Source organism: Bufo gargarizans, chromosome 1 (assembly GCF_014858855.1).
Source record: "Bufo gargarizans isolate SCDJY-AF-19 chromosome 1, ASM1485885v1, whole genome shotgun sequence".
Lineage (NCBI taxonomy): Eukaryota > Metazoa > Chordata > Amphibia > Anura > Bufonidae > Bufo > Bufo gargarizans.
In genome coordinates, this window is record NC_058080.1 from 615,114,619 (window position 1) to 615,133,725 (window position 19,107).

The 19,107-nt window shown below is 41.1% G+C and overlaps 1 protein-coding gene across 1 annotated transcript in view; it reads right to left on the minus strand.

Moving 5' to 3' along the window:
• The window catches only part of AP3S1 (adaptor related protein complex 3 subunit sigma 1), a 78,055-nt gene that overhangs the window by 15,800 nt on the left and 43,148 nt on the right, over positions 1–19,107 (minus strand). The window contains exons 4-5 of the mRNA XM_044291175.1: positions 16,658–16,729; positions 5,641–5,748 (exon numbers count right to left, since the gene is read on the minus strand). Of these exons, the coding sequence (XP_044147110.1) occupies positions 5,641–5,748; positions 16,658–16,729 (180 nt within the window). The remainder of the gene's footprint in view (positions 1–5,640; positions 5,749–16,657; positions 16,730–19,107) is intronic.

A 19,107-nucleotide genomic window follows, 5' to 3' on the forward strand; every position in this document is an offset into this window, starting at 1 on the left:
AAACAATGAAAAAAGCGTTAAGTGAACCTGTCAAACACTGAATTACCCGTTATTCTTTTACAGTAATTCAATTGTCTCACAAAGGAGAAAATCAGAGGATGATACAGATGCCTACCAGTTGCTTTCACTTACAGATTTTCATAAATCCTATTAATTCCAGGGAATAATTTAAATGTAATTGTAACCATTAGGGAGGCATGGAGTGAGAGCACTTTCCGCTCTACTAATCAGGAGCATTTTGAGGACTCATACAGAGGTGGAAACTCATATTGAAGGGGATTAGCCTGGTAAAACATAGGGTTGCTATTGCCAATACACAATTTAGCCTGAATCCATGCTGCTCTGAATTTCTCCATGATGGCCTGGTGAAGTATAGCGGCCCAAGCACAGTCACTGCCCCAGTAGCGGAAACAGAGTCTCTGCACTATTCGGAGTAGTGGCGCATGCTCTAGATTGTCAAGGCGGACTGAGATGTCCAGCTCTATTAATTAAGAGGCAGGGGACACACTCTTGCAGGTGTAGAGACAAATTACCGTAATTCGCTCATCTCTAGTAAGGGGCGATTTGGACAATTTTCAGACAAGAACATTTGTAGAAATGCAGGTTCCCAATAACTGCCAATTGTAAACACGCCACTGATTACCTGGAAACGCTCATTCATTGGATGAGCGCATATTTCATGTGCCACCTAGAAATCATCATTTGTCGGCAGCACCATGTGTGAACAAGCATGTGCTATCGACAAGCAGGAAATCTGGAATTTGGGTAAATGAAAGCAGGAACCAGACTGATTCTGCTGCCCATAAGAACTGCTCATCGCCTACACAAGATTTGGCCATTCTCCCTGTAGACTGTTCTATAGACACTGTAAAATTCTGTTATTGTCACTAAAAGTTTATTATGGACCACTCGTGTGGGTACACGCGTCTCAAATTCTCTATGACCACGAGACTGTTTTGTTACATTTCATTAACAAATCTTGATAATAATTAGAAATAAATAAAAATAATGTTGAAAATGCAGCTTCTCATCTGGCAGAGGAAAACACTATTAAAGCACAACAATGTATGGGGACGATGCGATAATAAGAAAAAGATGTGCAGATAATAGTATTTTTATGCCGAATATGTTCACACTAGGATCATTTCCTTTTCATCAGGTTACAGCTGTTTTTTGACAGAAACTTGCCATAACCTGGGTTAGTCTTTACGGTAAGAGAAAAGGTGCATGGGATGTGTTGCAAAACGGACCACGTGTCTGCCATGACACCTATAAACACAGAAGCCATGACGCCAGCGTGAGGTAAATGAGGTAATACTCATTTTATAATTAACCGGCAGAAAGAAATCTGCTCAGTCTGAAACACCCTTAAAAGGGTTTTTCAGAATTTTATTATTGAAGGCCTATGATCAGGATAGGTCAATTAATACCCGATTGAAGGGGGTCCGACATACCGCACCTTTGGTGATCAACTGTTCTGTAGTAGCCCTGGCACTGTCCATTGTGTAGTGGATAGAGCTGGTTACTGTGGTATTTTCCTTATTTGAAGTTTCGACGCTGACTTACAGAAGCAGAGCTACTGCAGAACAGCTGACCACTGGGGGTCCGGGGTGTCATGCCCACGCTGATCAGATTTTGATGGTCTACCTTGAGGATAGGCCATCAATAGTAAAATCCTGTAAAACCCCTTTATTTCAGTAATATCCAGAGAATAGGTGGTAAATACAGTATTAGATTAGTGAAGGTCCAACCACTGAGTTTCCCCACAAATCCCAAAAACTTGAGCCCATATCTTGTGAAATGAATGGAGAAGCTGGTTAAGCACATGCACTGCCACTCCATTAATTTATATGGGACTGACAGAAATTGTCAAGCACTATACTCCTCTAACCCCTGGCAGTCCCATAAAGAATGAATGGAGGCGCACAGGGCATGCTCAACCAGGCGCTCTTTTATTTTGTGAAGCAACTAACCGTTGACCTGCAATCTGCGCCTGAAATACGCCTAATAGGCGTATTTCAGCTTCATAAATGAACCCCATAATTTATTATCAAGGAAGGGCAAGATGAAGTGCATGTCTGAGACATTTCTGGACTTTTGAGGTCAGGCATTCGGGCTTTCTTTACAACTGAAAAGGAGAGCATCAAAGCCTACATTCTGGACTAAAAGACGCTCCAAGTGAGACTGATCTACTACGTCATGCCTAGCGCAGGGCTTGAGGGGCGGAGAATGTTACAGTCAGGCACCGCCCTCTCACGTCCTGCACAGAGCATAGCACAAGCTTGCCTTCAGATCATGACTAATTGTCAAAGGAACCTACCTATTCTCCAGCATCATTTTAAAAGATGCAATATAAATTAAAATTCTAAAAGTTTTTAACCACGTAGACTGTTCAGATCAACGTTGCGGCCATGCATATTAATGTACAGAGCGTTTCAGCGTCTCACTGGTAATATTCCTTTTCTAATCACACAATTATACTGGCTCAGGTCACCTCAAGTATAAGCACCATGCATAGCTGGTTACTCATAACCAACTACATTCAGGAGCATAATACAATAGGATCACCGAGACATGTCACTGCCTTCATGGCCAGAGATACAACTACATGTTTATGGCAGATTATACATTTGGGTGCCGTTTGAAATTTTGTACGCAACATGATAAATTCCTTGAAGACAACCCTTTTTTGTGCAATGCAGGTGGCAGCACTGGATTAGAATACACAGATTTTTGTATTCCGTAATCGATACAATTCCATTACTGAATACAAATGGCAATCTAATGATTGCATTTTGGGTTCCCCGAGAGGCCTAAAAAAAAATGTAAAAAATAAATAAGTTTTAAAAAATATAAAAAATATAAAAACTCAAAAAAAAAAAAAAAAAAAAAAAACAACAATCATATGTATTTCCAAGTCCCAAAATTGCTTTGCTATTAAAATATAAAAACATTTATCCCATACGGTGAAATGGCATAATGGAAAAAAAAATTATGAAAATACATTTTTTTTACAGTGTTTATTTATTTCAGTATTAAAACACATGAAAAACTACACAAATGAAGGGAACTCGTCAGTTTTACCAGATAGTGAATGCCATAAAAACAAAACCCATAAAAACTGTGGCAGAATTGCATTTTTTTCCAATTCCATAATTTTATTCCAGCTTCCCAAAACATCCTATTCAAAATTAAATGGTGTCATTAGAACGTACATGCAGCTATGTAAATGGCAGTTAGTGAAAAAATGCAAAAATTGAAAATTGTCCAGTAATGAAGTGGTTAAACTACAGATTGGTGGCAGTGCTGGGTGTCTCCTGATCGGGTACTGATGACTTATCCTGAGGACAGGCCATCAATATTCTTCTCCCAGAAAACCCCTTTAACACCACTGGGCTGTCTTTTACCAGAACAATGATACTTACAAAGAATGTCTACATATACCATACAAGTGGTCGAAAAATTTATTTAATGGGGGAGATATCTCAAGACTGGCGCAACCATACGCTAATCTTGATCTTCCTGCAGTGGCATGAGATGCGCCTAATTTATTAAGAGGCAGAAGCCTCTTAGCAAATCAGATGCATCTCAGCCCTGCGGGAGAAACTGAAGTCTATGGCATAGACTTCAGCTATCACTGCCGCCACTTTCTGGCAAAAGCTATAGTAAATGCAGTGGGCTGTGCAACGCCACGCTCCATTCTCCCCGTAACTTCAGAAAAGTGCAGAGAAGCTCAAAAAGTCGCAAAATATGGTTCATACAAAGAGTGCGCCATAATCTGCGTTTTTAACACAACAGTGGTGTAACAGCTTAATAAATGTCCCTATGTGCGTTTTATACTGTCTAAAATTCTATTGCGACTGAAATAACTTGCTGTAGTGAATATTTATTGCTGTGAAATGTACTTAAAGGCTATGTACACCTTTGGGGGTATTATTTAAAAAAATTTATTAGTGCATTGTACTCATTATGAGCTATCATTTTTTCCAATAGGTCTTTATTAAAAAAATATGGGGTTCCTTTTCTCTGTACAGAGCGGAGATGCTCTACTAGCAGGATCTGAATTTTGTCTCTGCTCTGTCAGACAGGGATCTGATGGGCTTCTTATCTCTGCTCTTAGACCTTATAAACACTCTAAGCTCAATCCTTATCTTAGAATAAAGTAGTAGGGCATACCTACACTTGGTTGCACATGGAGAATTTCATGAGAATTGTTTTTCATATTAACATACGCGTTTCGGAGTTAACCAATACTCCTTCCTCAGTGGTCCGGACTACTGAGTAAGGAGTCTTAGTTAACTCCAAAACACGTATGGTGATATGAAAAACAATTCTCATGAAATAAGTAAAAGACTGAAAATTTAATAGTTTCAAGTAACAGGGAGAGGGATCGGTGACGCGATTTATAAAGGAAACGCAGAAAAAACGCATATTCCGTGAAACCTGGTCTTGCGCTACATTGATTATATGCACAAGAATACTACCAGGGATTCAGTGTTACGGCACATCCGCAGTTAGCTACCGAGGATCCCCAAGACCTATATGAGACGAATACCGCTGACAATACTCCTGGTGGCCAGACCACTGCCTGTAACGACTGAGCTACACGTGGGACGCAACGGCATACGCAGTAAAGCCAGCAAATCCAGCGGAACAGTGAGTAAACCAATGCTGAACTTATATGTAAACAGCGATATTTGAGATACCATACAAACCATTAGAGACGATCGCAAAAGTAACTGATCCAATTGAGTACTCAAAAAGACTATCAGTTAAAATAAATGCACGTCTCACCACAACACCATCCAGGTTGGTGACGCTACTGGACAGACCCTGCTATCTACACCAAGTCACTTTATTGGGATCACTATCTATGAGCATCAGGGATATATAGAGACTTTCTACCTTTCTATGTGATATACAAGTCTTTTATGTGAATTTTATGAGATATTTTGATTTTTATTACAGATTTTTATATTCCTATAAATATTCTGAATGTTATAAAATAAATATACATTCTTTAAAATAATTCTCCATGTGCAACCAAGTGTAGGTGTGCCCTACTACTTTATTCTATTTCACATTTGCTACTTAGAAGATTGGGTGGATCTTCTTAGCAGAAGCACCCATTCCATACGTTGATCAGTAGGTGAGCCATCTCTACCAATAATCAATCCTTATCTTACTGATAAGAATGTGGCTTAAATAAGTGTTTATGAACTCTTAGTAGTTTAGAGATAAGAGTTATTCAAAGTGAAAATACCAGTCACGCAGTTAGAAAAACAGTTAACTCTTTGTGACAGAATGGCTCAATATTTTTAATAAAGACTAATTGATAAAATGATGGAATGGGGAAAATGAAATAATAAAATAATTGTCCCTAAAGGTGTACACAGCCTGTAAAAACACATGGATGGGAACCCCTCATTGCAGTGCTCTGGGTTACTTGGCAAGGCCATGTAGTCCACTGAATAACCACACTGAACCCACCAGAAGCTTTCCTCAGAGCTTACCGCCGAGGGTTCCAACTGCCTGGGGAAAGGGGGGTTGTTGTAGTCGAGAAGATTAAGGTGCTTTAATGCAATATAATGTGAGGTGTGATGATAGTTTCTGTAGTACAGCAACACTGCAGGTTCTTACCTCAGATTTTTCCAATTTTGTCTGAGCGTCGATCTGAGTTACAATTTCATTCATGTTGGTTTCTAGAACCATACCTCCCATCACCATTTCTGCAAGTATGTTGTGCACCTAACGGAAAGACAGAAAGACTGTTAAACATCCACTTGTACAGAAAATGTCTGTCAGAAATACAAATCCTTCCCTGCTCCCTCTTATATAGATACATATATACATTGTACTGTATTTGTCTACATTGTCTGGAGAAATCCCAGAAAGCCAACGTGCCTAGGTCTAACTTTTGGGACTACTAGACTGGTATAGATGGATCCCAACATCTACAACAGCTTATCCATCCCTGTAACACTTGTATCAATATTTTCTGCTCTTGGAAGGTAATTGTTCTCTATGCAAAGATCCAGCTGGTGTGGGGTCTTACAGGCAATGCTCCCTGTGAAAAAATATGTAAATCAGCTGTCTTTCAGAAGGAAGAAAGCTGTATCTCTAGTGCTACCTATGGTGTCGCTGCAATTTAGGACAAGTCCCAAACTAGGGGACTACACCGCCACCTCGCTTGTCTGTGGGATTCAAATAGGTTAACGGTCTTCCCCTATGCCAAGGGAAGTCAGCCGGCCTAAGAATCAAAAAGACGCAGACAACTTGCTTTATAAAAGGATTCTCTCCAAGGGGTAAGCAGTGGAACTCTTTTATTAACTTTAGCCTGGGGGGTCTACACCCCCTTACACACTAATTAAAATAAAACCAATTAGAAGCATTTATCAACCCTTATATTATTTTTGCATTTAAAATTTTCTTCCCTGTCTTCCTGGAGCCATAACATTTTTTATTTTTTCCATTCACATATCCATATGAGGGCTTGTTTTCTGTGGGACAAGTTGTACTTTCTAATACTACCATTTAATAAGGCATACAATGTAGTGGGAAGCAGGAAATAAAATCCAAAAGGTGTGGAATTGGGAAAAAAAACTAAATTCCTCCAAAGTTTTATGTTTTTTCCCCATCCTACTGCATTCCCTATGTGGCAAAACGGACCTGTGCCCTTCATTCTCTGGGTCAGTACTATTACAACAATGCCACATATGTATAGGCTTTATGTTTAAATACTGGGAAAAAAAAATCTAAACTTTGAAAAACATTTTCTTTACATCACCATTCTGAACCCCATAACTTTTTTTTATAGTTATGTCTACTGAGCTGTGTGGGAGCTTATTTTTTGAGGGATGATCTGTAGTTTTTACCGATACCATTTTGGAGAGTGTGTGTCTTTTTGACCACATTTTAGGCTACTTTCACACTGGCGTTTCTGGGTCCGCTTGTGAGATCCGTTTCAGGGCTCTCACAATAACAAGCGGCCAAAAACGGATCAGTTTAGCCCCAATGCATTCTGAATGGATAAGGATCCATTCAGAATGCATCAGTTTGGCTCCATTCAGCTTCCATTCCGCTCTGGAGGCGGACACTAAAACGCTGCTTGCAGCGTTTTGATGTCCGCCTGACGATGCAGAGCCAAATGGATCCTCCTGACTTACAATGTAAGTCAATGGGGACGGATCCGTTTTCACTGACACAATATGGTGCAATTTTTTTTTATATATATTTTTTTTGTTCATGGTAATGCAAACGGATCCGTTCTGAACAGATACAAGCGTTTGCATTATAGGTGCAGATCCGTCTGTGCAGATACCAGACGGATCCGCACCTAACGCAGGTGTGAAAGTAGCCTTATTAAATTTTTTGGGGTAAAAGAAGCAATGAAAAAAAATGGCGAATCGGCCATTTTGATACTTCGTTTTATTACGCTATTCTCCATATTGGAAAAATATTTTTAGATTTTAATAGTACTGGTGGTTTCAGACATGGTGATCCCCATGATGTGTAATTATATATATATATATATATATATATATATATATATATATATATATATATATATATATATATATATATATTTTATGTATTCTAAAAGGAAAGGGAGGTGATTTACATTTTTATATATTTTTCTACCTTTTTTTTGCAGCCCCTCTAGGAGGCTACAATGTCCACTAGTTTGTTTAAGACTTCTACTATACTCCCATAGGAGGATAGTAAAATCTTTAATTGGTGATCTCTTATGTTGGCCTGCCACCTGCTGGCCACCATAGGAACTGCAGTTCTATTACGCTGGGTCTCTTCAGAGAGACCCAGCATATTAGAATGAACGACCGGCATCCTCGATCGGCAAAGGAGGATGCGAGTTTTTCACCATTTAGATGCCATGTTCGTGCTTGACCATGGCATCTAAAAGGCTTTAATGACTGCCATTGGCATTATTGAAACAGAAGACCCGCCAGATATGGCGCCTGCTGCACCCATGAGCACATGCCATGTTCGAAGACCCTCCCTGCACCGTATATATACGGCGCTGGAAGAGAAGGGGTTAAAGCAACTAATCAAAAATTACATCTGTTACATTTAAACATTACACATATGTGCATGATCCGTGGATTTGCAAAAAGCCTCTTTCTAAATAATGCCTTGCTATCTAAGCAGTTCCTCTACTTGCAATTCAACAAAATTAGGAGTTCCTTATAAATGATAATTGCGAAAACAGATTGAAGAACACACAGGCTATAAAACTATGATTAAACATATGGAGGGAATAATCAAAATGGATGCTGCTTAACACATACTAAAATATTGCTGACTTTATTGGTTCGTCTTTCCTTGCAGCCTGTAAAATCGTGCTCTTCATGTCTTATAAGTAGATGTTTAGCAGACAGACCGTATATGTTACTTATCGTATATGTCAATGTCTAACCAAACTTTAAGGCCCCTTTCACATGAGCGAGTTTTCGAAGCGGCTGCGATGCTTGATGTGAACGCATCGCACAGACACTGAATCCTGAGCCATTCATTTCAATGGGTCTGTGTACATGAGTGTTTTGTTTAACGCATCAGTTCTGTGTTGCGTGAAAAACGTAGCATGTTCTATATTCTGCATTTTTCACGCAGCCCTGGCCCAATGGAAGTGAACCGGACTGCAGTGAAAAACGCATTGCACCCGGAACTGCGGATGCAATGCGTTTTTCACTGATGGTTGCTAAGAGATGTTGTTTGGAAATCTTCAGTTTTTTATCAAGCGTGTAAAAAAAGCATCAAAACGCATTGCACCCACACAGAAAAAACTTAACTGAACGCAATCGCAGACAAAACTGACTGAACTTGCTTGCAAAATGGTGCAAGTTTCACTGAACGCACCCTGAACGCATCCGGAGCCAATCCGTCACGCTCGTGTGAAAGAGGCCTAGAGGAGTTCTTCACTTTATGATTTTTTTTAATTTATTTATTTATTTATTTTTACAAACCCCACAGCATGGCCAGACCCCTACTTACCTCATCGCCGCTGCAGGTTTCTGGCTCCACTACTGCCCCCCTGGCTCTGTAGGTCCTGGGTATACAGTGGGGCAAAAAGGTATTTAGTCAGCCACCAATTGTGCAAGTTCTCCCACTTAAAAAGATGAGAGAGGCCCGTCATTTTCATCATAGGTATACCTCAACTATGAGAGACATAATGAGAAAAAAATAAATAAAAAAAATACAGAAAAATTGTCTGATTTTTAAAAGAATTTATTTGCTAATTATGGTGGAAAATAAGTATTTGGTCAATAACAAAAGTTTATCTCAATACTTTGTTATATACCCTTTGTTGGCAATGACAGAGGTCAAACATTTTCTGTAAGTCTTCACAAGGTTTTCACACACTGTTGCTGGTATTTTGGCCCATTCCTCCATACAGAGGTCCTCTTTAGTAGTGATGTTTTGGGGCTATCGCTGGGCAAGACGGACTTTCAACTCCCTCTAAAGGTTTTCTATGGGGTTAAGATCTGGAGACTGCCTAGGCCACTCCAGGACCTTTAAATGCTTCTTACGAAGCCACTCCTTCGTTGCCTGGGCGACCCAGCCACGTTTCATCTTCTATGCCCCTGCTGATGGAAGGAGGTTTTCACTCAAAATCTCACGATACATGGCCCCATTCATTCTTTCCTTTACAGGGTTCAGTAGTCCTGGTCCCTTTGCAGAAAAACAGCTCCAAAGCATGATGTTTCCACCCCCATGCTTCACAGTAGGTATGATGTTTTTTGGATGCAACTCAGCATTCTTTCTCCTCCAAACACGACGAGTTGAGTTTTTACAAAAAGTTCTACTTTGGTTTCATCTGACCATATGAAATTCTCCCAATCATCTTCTGGATCACCCAAATGCTCTCTAGCAAACTTCAGACGGGCCCGAACCGGCTTAAGCAGGGTGACACGTCTGGCACTGCAGGATTTGAGTCCCTGGCAGCATAGTGTGTTACTGATGGTAGCCTTTGTTACTTTGGTCCCAGCTCTCTGCAGGTCATTCACTAGGACCACCCGTGTGGTTCTGGGATTTTTGTTCTTGTGTATTTTGACCCCACGGGGTAAGATCTTGCGTGGAGGCCCAGATCAAGGGAGATTATCAGTGGTCTTATTTGTCTTTCATTTTCTAATAATTGCTCCCACAGTTGATTTCTTCACACCAAGCTGCTTGCCTATTGCAGATTCAGTCTTCCCTGCCTGGTGCAGGTCTACAATTTTGTTTCTGGTGTCCTTTGACAGCTCTTTGGTCTTGGCCATAGTGGAGTTTGGAGTGTGACTGTTTGAGGTTGCGGACAGGTGTCTTTTATACTGATAAGTTCAAACAGGTGCCATTAATACAGGTAACGAGTGGAGAACAGAGGAGCCTCTTAAAGAAGTTACAGGTCTGTGAGAGCCAAATTCTTGCTTGTTTGTAGGTGACCAAATACTTATTTTACCAAGGAATTTACCAATTAATTCATTAGAAATCCTACAATGTGATTTCCTGTATTTTTCCCCCCATTCTGTCTCTCATAGTTGAAGTGTACCTATGATGATAATTACAGGTCTCATCTTTTTAAGTGGGAGAACTTGCACAATTGGTGGCTGACTAAATACTTTTTTGCCCCACTGTATCTGGCTTCAGCAGTCACATGTCCCATGTCAAACTGGATGTAGACACAGAAAGACCTGGGACCTAAAGAGCCAGCGGGGCAGAGATGGAGCAAAAACCCTGCCGTAATTATGATCACCACCTTGGGTCCAGCCATGCTGTGGGGTCTGTAAAACAAATCAAAAGGTGAACAACCCTATTAAACATGACTGGGGATATCAGTAAAAGCTGGAGTAGATTTGGTCACAGAAAAATAACTATTTCTGTCCTTCAGTGTTGTTTATACTGGACAGACTAACACAGTGATGGTACGGTATTATGGCTCTCCTAAAGATGAAAACCTGATGTAATATGATGGAAATGTGAACAAGGCCTAAAAAAGATAATTATGTGGGAAATGAGCTTGGTCTGTAGTACCTGCGACAGATCTGTATCAGCAGATTATTATTATATATCACGCAACTTCTGTCTGGCCAGTTGATTTCCAGTCATAGAAGACAATGGGAAAAGTTTTAATAGCTATACAATGGTCCCTCAAGTTACAATGATAAAAGAGAATGTCTCACCGGTTTTATGGTGTCCTAACTAAGGGCAACAAACTACTGACAAATCCCCTTAGCAAAATCCTGGGCAATGTTCTTTAATTGATCCAGCAGTCTTGCCAAAGTCTTGTATTGAACTGCTCCAAGACATGCCAATGAGTCCTCATTATTATGAGTTTTCCTCGCCCACCTTCTGCTGATTCATATGGAAAATAAATATCAATCAAAGGCAGGTGGACGGGGAGAGCCATGAGGACTCATTGCCATGCACTGGGGCTGTTAGGATTTATAAGTGAGGGCAGCAGAAAACCGATGACATATTCCCTTTAATTTGTTCAGGGATGACAGTTGAGTCCATAAGTCTATGGAAAACCAGTAATCGGCTCCAAAGCCCCAAAATGTCATCCCATGATAAGAGAAAAGGAGGATTTAAGAAAAAGAAGATAAAACTTGTTTTTTTTAAAAAAATATAACACTCTGGAATAGTTGCAGGAAGCTGTAAATCACTTTTTATGGTGAGGACATTCTTCAGGGCCTTTTACCCAAAGGAGCAGGTCATCCTGAAGGGAGGAGTACCGAACATGTAGCACCCCACAGGAGCTACTAGACAACCAATACAGGTGTTTTACCACTGAAATGGCCATACTGATTGGTTGGATCTGAGGCATTGTATGTTTAGTCTACTTTCAACTTACGATAGCACAGAAAAGACCATTGTACACTGAAAATATTCTATCCTGAGGGCATTGTATCTTGAGGGACCACTGTATTGTAATGTCCTTTCACTTCATTCTGACCAGGACCTGTAACAACCAGTTAATTAATTTATTAACTTTTTATTTTGCCTCTCCACATTTTAATGGTTATAACTTTTTTAATTTTTTCATTTACTTAGGCTATTTTCACATTAGTATTTTAGTTTTCCGGTATTGAGATCCGTCATAGGGGCTCAATACAGGAAAAAACGCTTCAGTTTTGTCCCCATTCATTGTCAATGGGGACAAAACTAAACTGAACGGAATGCTCGAAAATGCATTCCGTTCTGTTTAGTTGCGTTCCCATACCGGAGAGCAAACCGTAACATGTTGTAGTTTGCTTTCCGTCCTGGGATGCGGAGCAAGACTGATCCAGCATGACCCCCAATGCAAGTCAATGGGGACGGATCAGGTTTTCTCTGGCACAATAGAAAACGGATCAGTCCTCCATTGACTTAAAGATAATACAACTGGATCCGTTCATAATGGATGCAGGCAGTTGTATTATTAGTAACGGAAGCGTTCTTTGTTGGTAGTACACATAAATTGTTATATCGTTACCAGTATATATTTACATATCAATTCTTTATTTCATTAGAATTTATATCAATTTCTGCTGTTTATTTTTTTTACACCTTTCATGCTTCACACTGAATGACCTGTTTTCCAGGCTTTTAATATTGATGACTTATCCTCAGGATAGGTGATCAATATCAGATCGGCGGGAGTCTGACACCCGGCACCCCCTCCCTTCAGCTGTATGGAGAGAAGCCATGCACCCGTGCAGTCTCCCGTCTCTCTTCCTGCTCACTGATGCTATGTCTACGGCAAGCAGGAAGAGAGACTGGAGACGGCATGGGCATGACGCTTGCCTTCTCTTCATACATCTAAATCAGAGGGGGTGCCGGATGTCAGACCCCCGCCGTACTGATATTGATGACCTATCCTGAGGATAGGTCATCAATAGCAAAAGCCCAGACATTAAATTTATTCTTCAAGTTATTGGATCCTAAGTTAACTTTGTTTTCTTTTGTAATGTCTGCGCAATAACAAGCATTTTATACTAAATAGACACTTTTTAGATTTGCTGTAATTTTTTTTCTTTTTTTAAACTATTAAGAGATTACATTTTTACAAATTTATTTTAAATGCTTGTCCGGGATTTTAATATTGAAGGCCTACCCTCCGGATACGTCATCAATACTGGTAGGGAACCCACCCCCAGCACCCAGACGATCAGCTTTTTAAAGAGACCAGGAGACTCCGGTGAGCACTGTGGCCTCTTCCCAGACCGGTGATGTCACGTTCATTGGTCACATGGCCTTGGCGCAGCTCATCCCCCAAAGTGAAAAGAGTCGAGCTGCAATTCCAAACACAGCCGCTATCCATTGGACAGGGCCGTGCTTGGTTAGCTGTGAGGAAGTTGCGGTAGTGACCGAAGCACGGCGGCCTCCTCAAACTGCTGATCAGCAGGGGTGCTGGGAGTCCAACCCCTGCTAATCTGATACGGATTACCTATCCTGAGGATAGGTCATCAATGTTAAATACCTGGAAAACCCTTTTAATTAAAACTATTTTAGCATATTTCTTTATGTCAATACATTATACTCTGTGTCACTATGATGCAGGTTGCCTTTAGGGACAATAAAAATAAAATAAAAAAAGAGAACTTGCACCAAAGACCGCACCTCATATTTTGATAAAAGTTACGATTTTATTAAAAACTACACAAAAATGCATTATAAAAACAAAGACACAATTTAAAAACATTTGAAATTCACACTAAACTGTGTGTCCCTGACAAGGTGCAGTTTTTTTTTTTTTTTTTTACACAGGCAGACTGAGCAGGCAATTATGGAGAAGGAACCGTTTCTCCCCGATAACTCCCTGCTCGTCAGTGGAGGTATAAGCTGCATTGACATCACCCCTGCTGGTCCTCATACGGATTCATTGTTTCTGGGAGGCAGATTCCCGTTTACACAGCACAATCTGCTGCCCGGAAATGATTTAATGTGCTGCATAAACGTTGAATTCACGGGTAAACGCAGCACCTTTACATCGGCCAATTAATGGGAATGAATGTTTGTATGAATGTTTATTCCCGATATTCATTCATTGCCTTTACCAGAAATCTGGTGACCTAATGGCAAGGGGAAGTCCACTTTCATCATGGCAAGGTGACGGACTACAGCGATGACGAGGATAAATGGCAGTCTGTATTCCGGAGGCTGCTGTGTTAGTAACAGCTTGGAGTGCAGAGTAAAGCACTCAGAGACTAATAGAGCAGCGATGCCAAAAGACACCTCGGCAGACTGAGAACCTGTGCTGCCCACCGATCAGTCAGGAGGACGTCGGTCATTTAAAAGCGGTTATCCTATGAGCAATGTAAAACAGGAAGTGTATAATGTGATGGAAAAATTAATCCAGCCAGCAAAGGAGGCAACATGGACAATCACAACCCCTTTAAGACCTAAAAACAGCCTGGTCACTAAGGGGTTAAGGAGTTGAAATTGTTTACAGTAGCAAAGATATAAATATTCATTTTCTGAGCCCTGAATGGTCGTTGCCGTTCTTCCCAATAAGCAGAATTGCATGTAAAATGTTTGAGTTCATCGTAGAAAAACAAATTAAAGATTCAAGAGCAGAACAAAGAAAGGGAACAATATTACACTTCATTCCTGCACATCCAAGCTAAATAGAGCCATCTGGCATCTGTTCATTTAAATTCCACCACTGGCTCCACCGACGACTGGTGGAAAGTTTCACATCTGTGTCACAAGAGGCAGCATGATAGCAAAGTTACCCAGAAAGGAGGGGAAGTTTTGATCTCTGTGATACAATATAATCTAGAATAAAAATGCTGCTTCGCATTTTATAGAATACTGGATGTGACAGGGTATCATAAAGCAGCTGTGCCAGGATGAACAGTATATCTACAGCTAGCTCGATTAAAGGGCATCTGTCAGAAGGTTTGTACCTATGAAACTGGCTGACCTGTTACATGTGCACTTGGCAGCTGAAGGCATCTGTGTTGGTCCCATGTTCATATGTGTCCGCATTGCTGAGAAAAATGATGGTTTATTATATGCAAATGAGCCTCTACTCTCTGCAACTGCAGTCCCCTCTGCACTTTGACAGGGCCAGGTGTGATAATGTTTTCACTGCCCCGCCCTGTCAAAGTGCAAAGGGTTCAGCAGTTGGAGAGAACAGAGACTCTCGGTGTAACAGGAACGCCCCCGTTGCATACATTAAAACATCATTCTTCTCAGTAATGCCAACACAGATGCCTTCATCTACCAAGCACACATGTAACAGGTCAGCCAGTTTCATAGGTGCAAATCTGCTGACAGAAGCCCTTAACCTCTTCCGGACATGGGAAATCAGGGCGTACCTGTACGACCCGATGTCCCGTTACTTAAGGACACAGGGCGTACCTGTACGTCCTATGTATTTCCAATTACCGCCGCTCGGTGATCGGAACCCGGTGCCTGCGCACCTTGGGTAAATGCGCGGGGGGGTCCCGTGTCAGTTCAGACCTGCGGTTTTTACATGTTGCGGGAGGCAGCGGTGCCATCGGGTCCCCGTGGGGGTGTAGGGGGGACCCGATGGCATGGAAGGCAGCGCGATGCCTTCCTGAGGCATCGGCGCTGCCTTCCTGTGACGAGCCTGTGAGATCCAGCCCCCTGGATCTCGTACAGCCAATGCATTCCAATACAGAAGTATTGGAATGCATTGTAAAGGATTAGACCCTCAAAAGTTGAAGTCCCAAAGTGGGACAAAAAATAAAGTGAAAGTATACATATTAGGTATCGCCGCGTCCGTAATAACCTGCTCTATAAAAATATCACATGACCTAACCCCTCAGGTGAAAAAAAAATATATAAAAATTGTGTACAAAAAGCAATTTTTTGTCACCTTACATCACAAAAAGTGTAATAGCAAGCGATCAAAAAGTCATATGCACCCCAAAATAGTGACAAACAGTCATCTCATCTCGCATAAAATGAGACCCGACCTAAGATAAATCGCCCAAAAACTGAAAAAACAATGGCTCTCAGAATATGGAGACACTAAAACATGATACTTTTAGTTTGAAAATGAAATCATTGTGTAAAACTTACATAAATAAAAAAAAGTATACATATTAGGTATCGCCGCATCCGTAATAACTTGCTCTATAAAAATATCACATGACCTAACCCCTCAGGTGAAGACCATAAAAAAGTAAAATGAAAACTGTAAAAAAAGCCATTTTGTTTGCTTCAAAGGGACATGTCCTTACTGTACACCTGAATAGGAAGGAGCTGTCCCATAGAAGTGAATGGGACGGCTTCTTGTAATTACACCTGCTCACTGCTGCAATGTCAAGCAAGTAAACACGGAGCGCGGTCTTCTCTTCAACTGAGTGTAGGACCCCCACCGATCTGATATATAGGTCATCAATATTAAAATCCATGAAAAACCCCTTTAACACTTTACTACACTTAACGAAACAGACATCTTACCACTTCTACTCGTGATACCTACAATTCCAATTTCCAACATCGAGCCTTGAAGATAAAACTGGCCCCGGAATACAAGACAGCCTGAGATAAAACATTTGGAAGAAGTATTCTTACATTGACTTTGTATATTTAAAAATGAAACTAGTAAATACCTTTTCAGTACCAGGGACTCGTGGGCAGTATTACAGTAACACCTCAATAGTAATTCACCAGAAATGACATCCAGTAATATGTATAAATGAAATACCTTATCTACATGGAAAATTAAATCCAATTCACAGACGTTTTCAAAGCACTTGTCCAGGGTTTCCACAAACACCTGTAAAATAAGGATGGACAATGAGGTAAAATAATAATGATGAAACCGGGAACAAATTAACTGAATTAAAGAAAAAAACAAGTGTTACCGATTGAGGGAGGAGGGATTAAAGAGTTTTAGCAAGTGACTAGTCCTCTTAAAAGGGGTTGTCCGACAAATAGTATTCTATCTTTTTCAAAGCAGCCCTTTTATAATTGCATGTATTTGAAAATGTATTATAGTCAATGAGTTATTCAATAAAATTTGTATAGCGCCACCTGCTGTTTATTCTTTTCCTTATTTCCCTGTCCACCTTGCTGAGGTGGTCACACATGCCGAGTTCAATCCCAACTGTCACCAACTTTATCTACTGTTAGAATCTGCCAGGCAAAGGACACACCCCTGAGCTGCCATCTTGAAATAAATCTAGCAAAGCAATGTATGTGGGGAGCTCTGGATCCATGTGAGGTAGAACACAAAGACAGAGAAATTTATATATATATATATATATATATATATATATATATATATATATATATATATAGATAGATAGAGAGAGAGAGAGAGAGACTGACATTAAAAAGGGGCTCTGCGGCGATTAAGAAAATGAAAATATGTAAATATTACTTTATTATAAATATATTCCTAATTACCTTTCATTACTTATAATGACTCCTTTTGTATAGGGAGCAATCATCAGGGAAAATAAAATGGCCGCCACCCTATTAGTACACACAAAACCTGTCCTAAACACTGAGGTAAAGATCTGCCTCATCCTCCTCTCTGCTCTAGTTGTCAGGGATTATGATCCCAAATACAGTTTAATATGATCCCCAGCTGAATCTCTGTAGGAATAAAGTTCATGAGGAGTAGTAATGAGCAGTAGCACTTGTATACAGTCTCCGTTACCACAGTCCTGTCCTTCCTCTCTGTACTTCATGTCTCCTCATGAACTCCATTCCCACAGAGATTCAGCTGAAAATCTTATCAACTGTATTCAGGATGATAATCCTTGAGAAGTAGGAGAAGGAGGACGAAGCCGCTCTTTAGCTCAGCGTTATGCTGGCTTGATTCATTTTTCCATCACATTATACACTGCTCGTTTCCATGGTTACGACCACTATGCAATCCATCAGTGGTAGTCATGCTTGCACACTATAGTAAAAAGTGCCAGCCTCTCTGGTGGCCAGGACTGTGGGAGAGCACATAGGCTAGTGCCTTTTCCTATAGTGTGCAAGCACGACCACCGCTGATGGATTGCAAGGTAGTCGTAACCATGGAAACAAGCAGTGTATCATGTGATGGAAAAATGATTCCAGACAGCAAAGGAGGCAATATGGACAATCACAATACTTTAGTAAGTGCCTTGTATTAACTCCCTCTACATGATGAGACAACTCCTTTAATAAATCATTGGGAAACTGTACTTCTATTAAGAGTACTGGAACAAGATCTGCTGCTCTCAGGGACCTCACACAAGGCTAGCGTCAGCACCCGGCATACCCGGGCAAGTGCCGGGGCCCACAGCACAGCTATCAGAGGCCAGTAGCAATGAGCACTTCCATCAATACAGATGGAAGCGCTCATTGCTAGAGCAGGGAGCTGGGTCCTGTCACTCACCGCTCAGCTCCCCACGCTCCTCCTCAGGCTTTCAATGGTGAAGCAGGAAGACTTCTCCCTGCTCCACCCTTCAGCCTGCAGGACAAGGCGAGTAGTTACTGTGCTTTTTGTTTTTAATACAGAGGGGTCACAAGGGACTTTATTACTATGGAGGGGTCACAGAGGGCATTTCTACTATGGAGGGGTCACAGAGGGCATTTCTACTATGGAGGGGTCACAGAGGGCATTTCTACTATGGAGGGGTCACAGAGGGCATTTCTACTATGGAGGGGTCACAGAGGGCATTTCTACTATGGAGGGGTCACAGAGGGCATTTCTACTATGGAGGGGTCACAGAGGGCATTTCTACTATGGAGGGGTCACAGAGGGCATTTCTACTATGGAGGGGTCACAGAGGGCATTTCTACTATGGAGGGGTCACAGAGGGCATTTCTACTATGGAGGGGTCACAGAGGCCATTACTACCCTGGAGGGGGCACAGATGACATTACTAATGTGAAGGGGGCACAATGGGCATTTCTACTATGGAGGGGGCACAGAGCCAGAGGGCATTACTACAATGAAGGGGGCACAGGGGCATTATTACTGTGAAGGGGGCACAATGGGGATTTCTACTGTGAAGGGGGCACAATGGGGATTATTACTGTTAAGGGGGCACAGTGAGGGCATAACTACTGTGAGAGGGCACAATGAGGGCAATACTACTGTGAGACTATGGAACTCACTGCCTGAGGAGGTGGTGATGGTGAGTACAATAAAAGAATTCAAGAGGGGCCTGG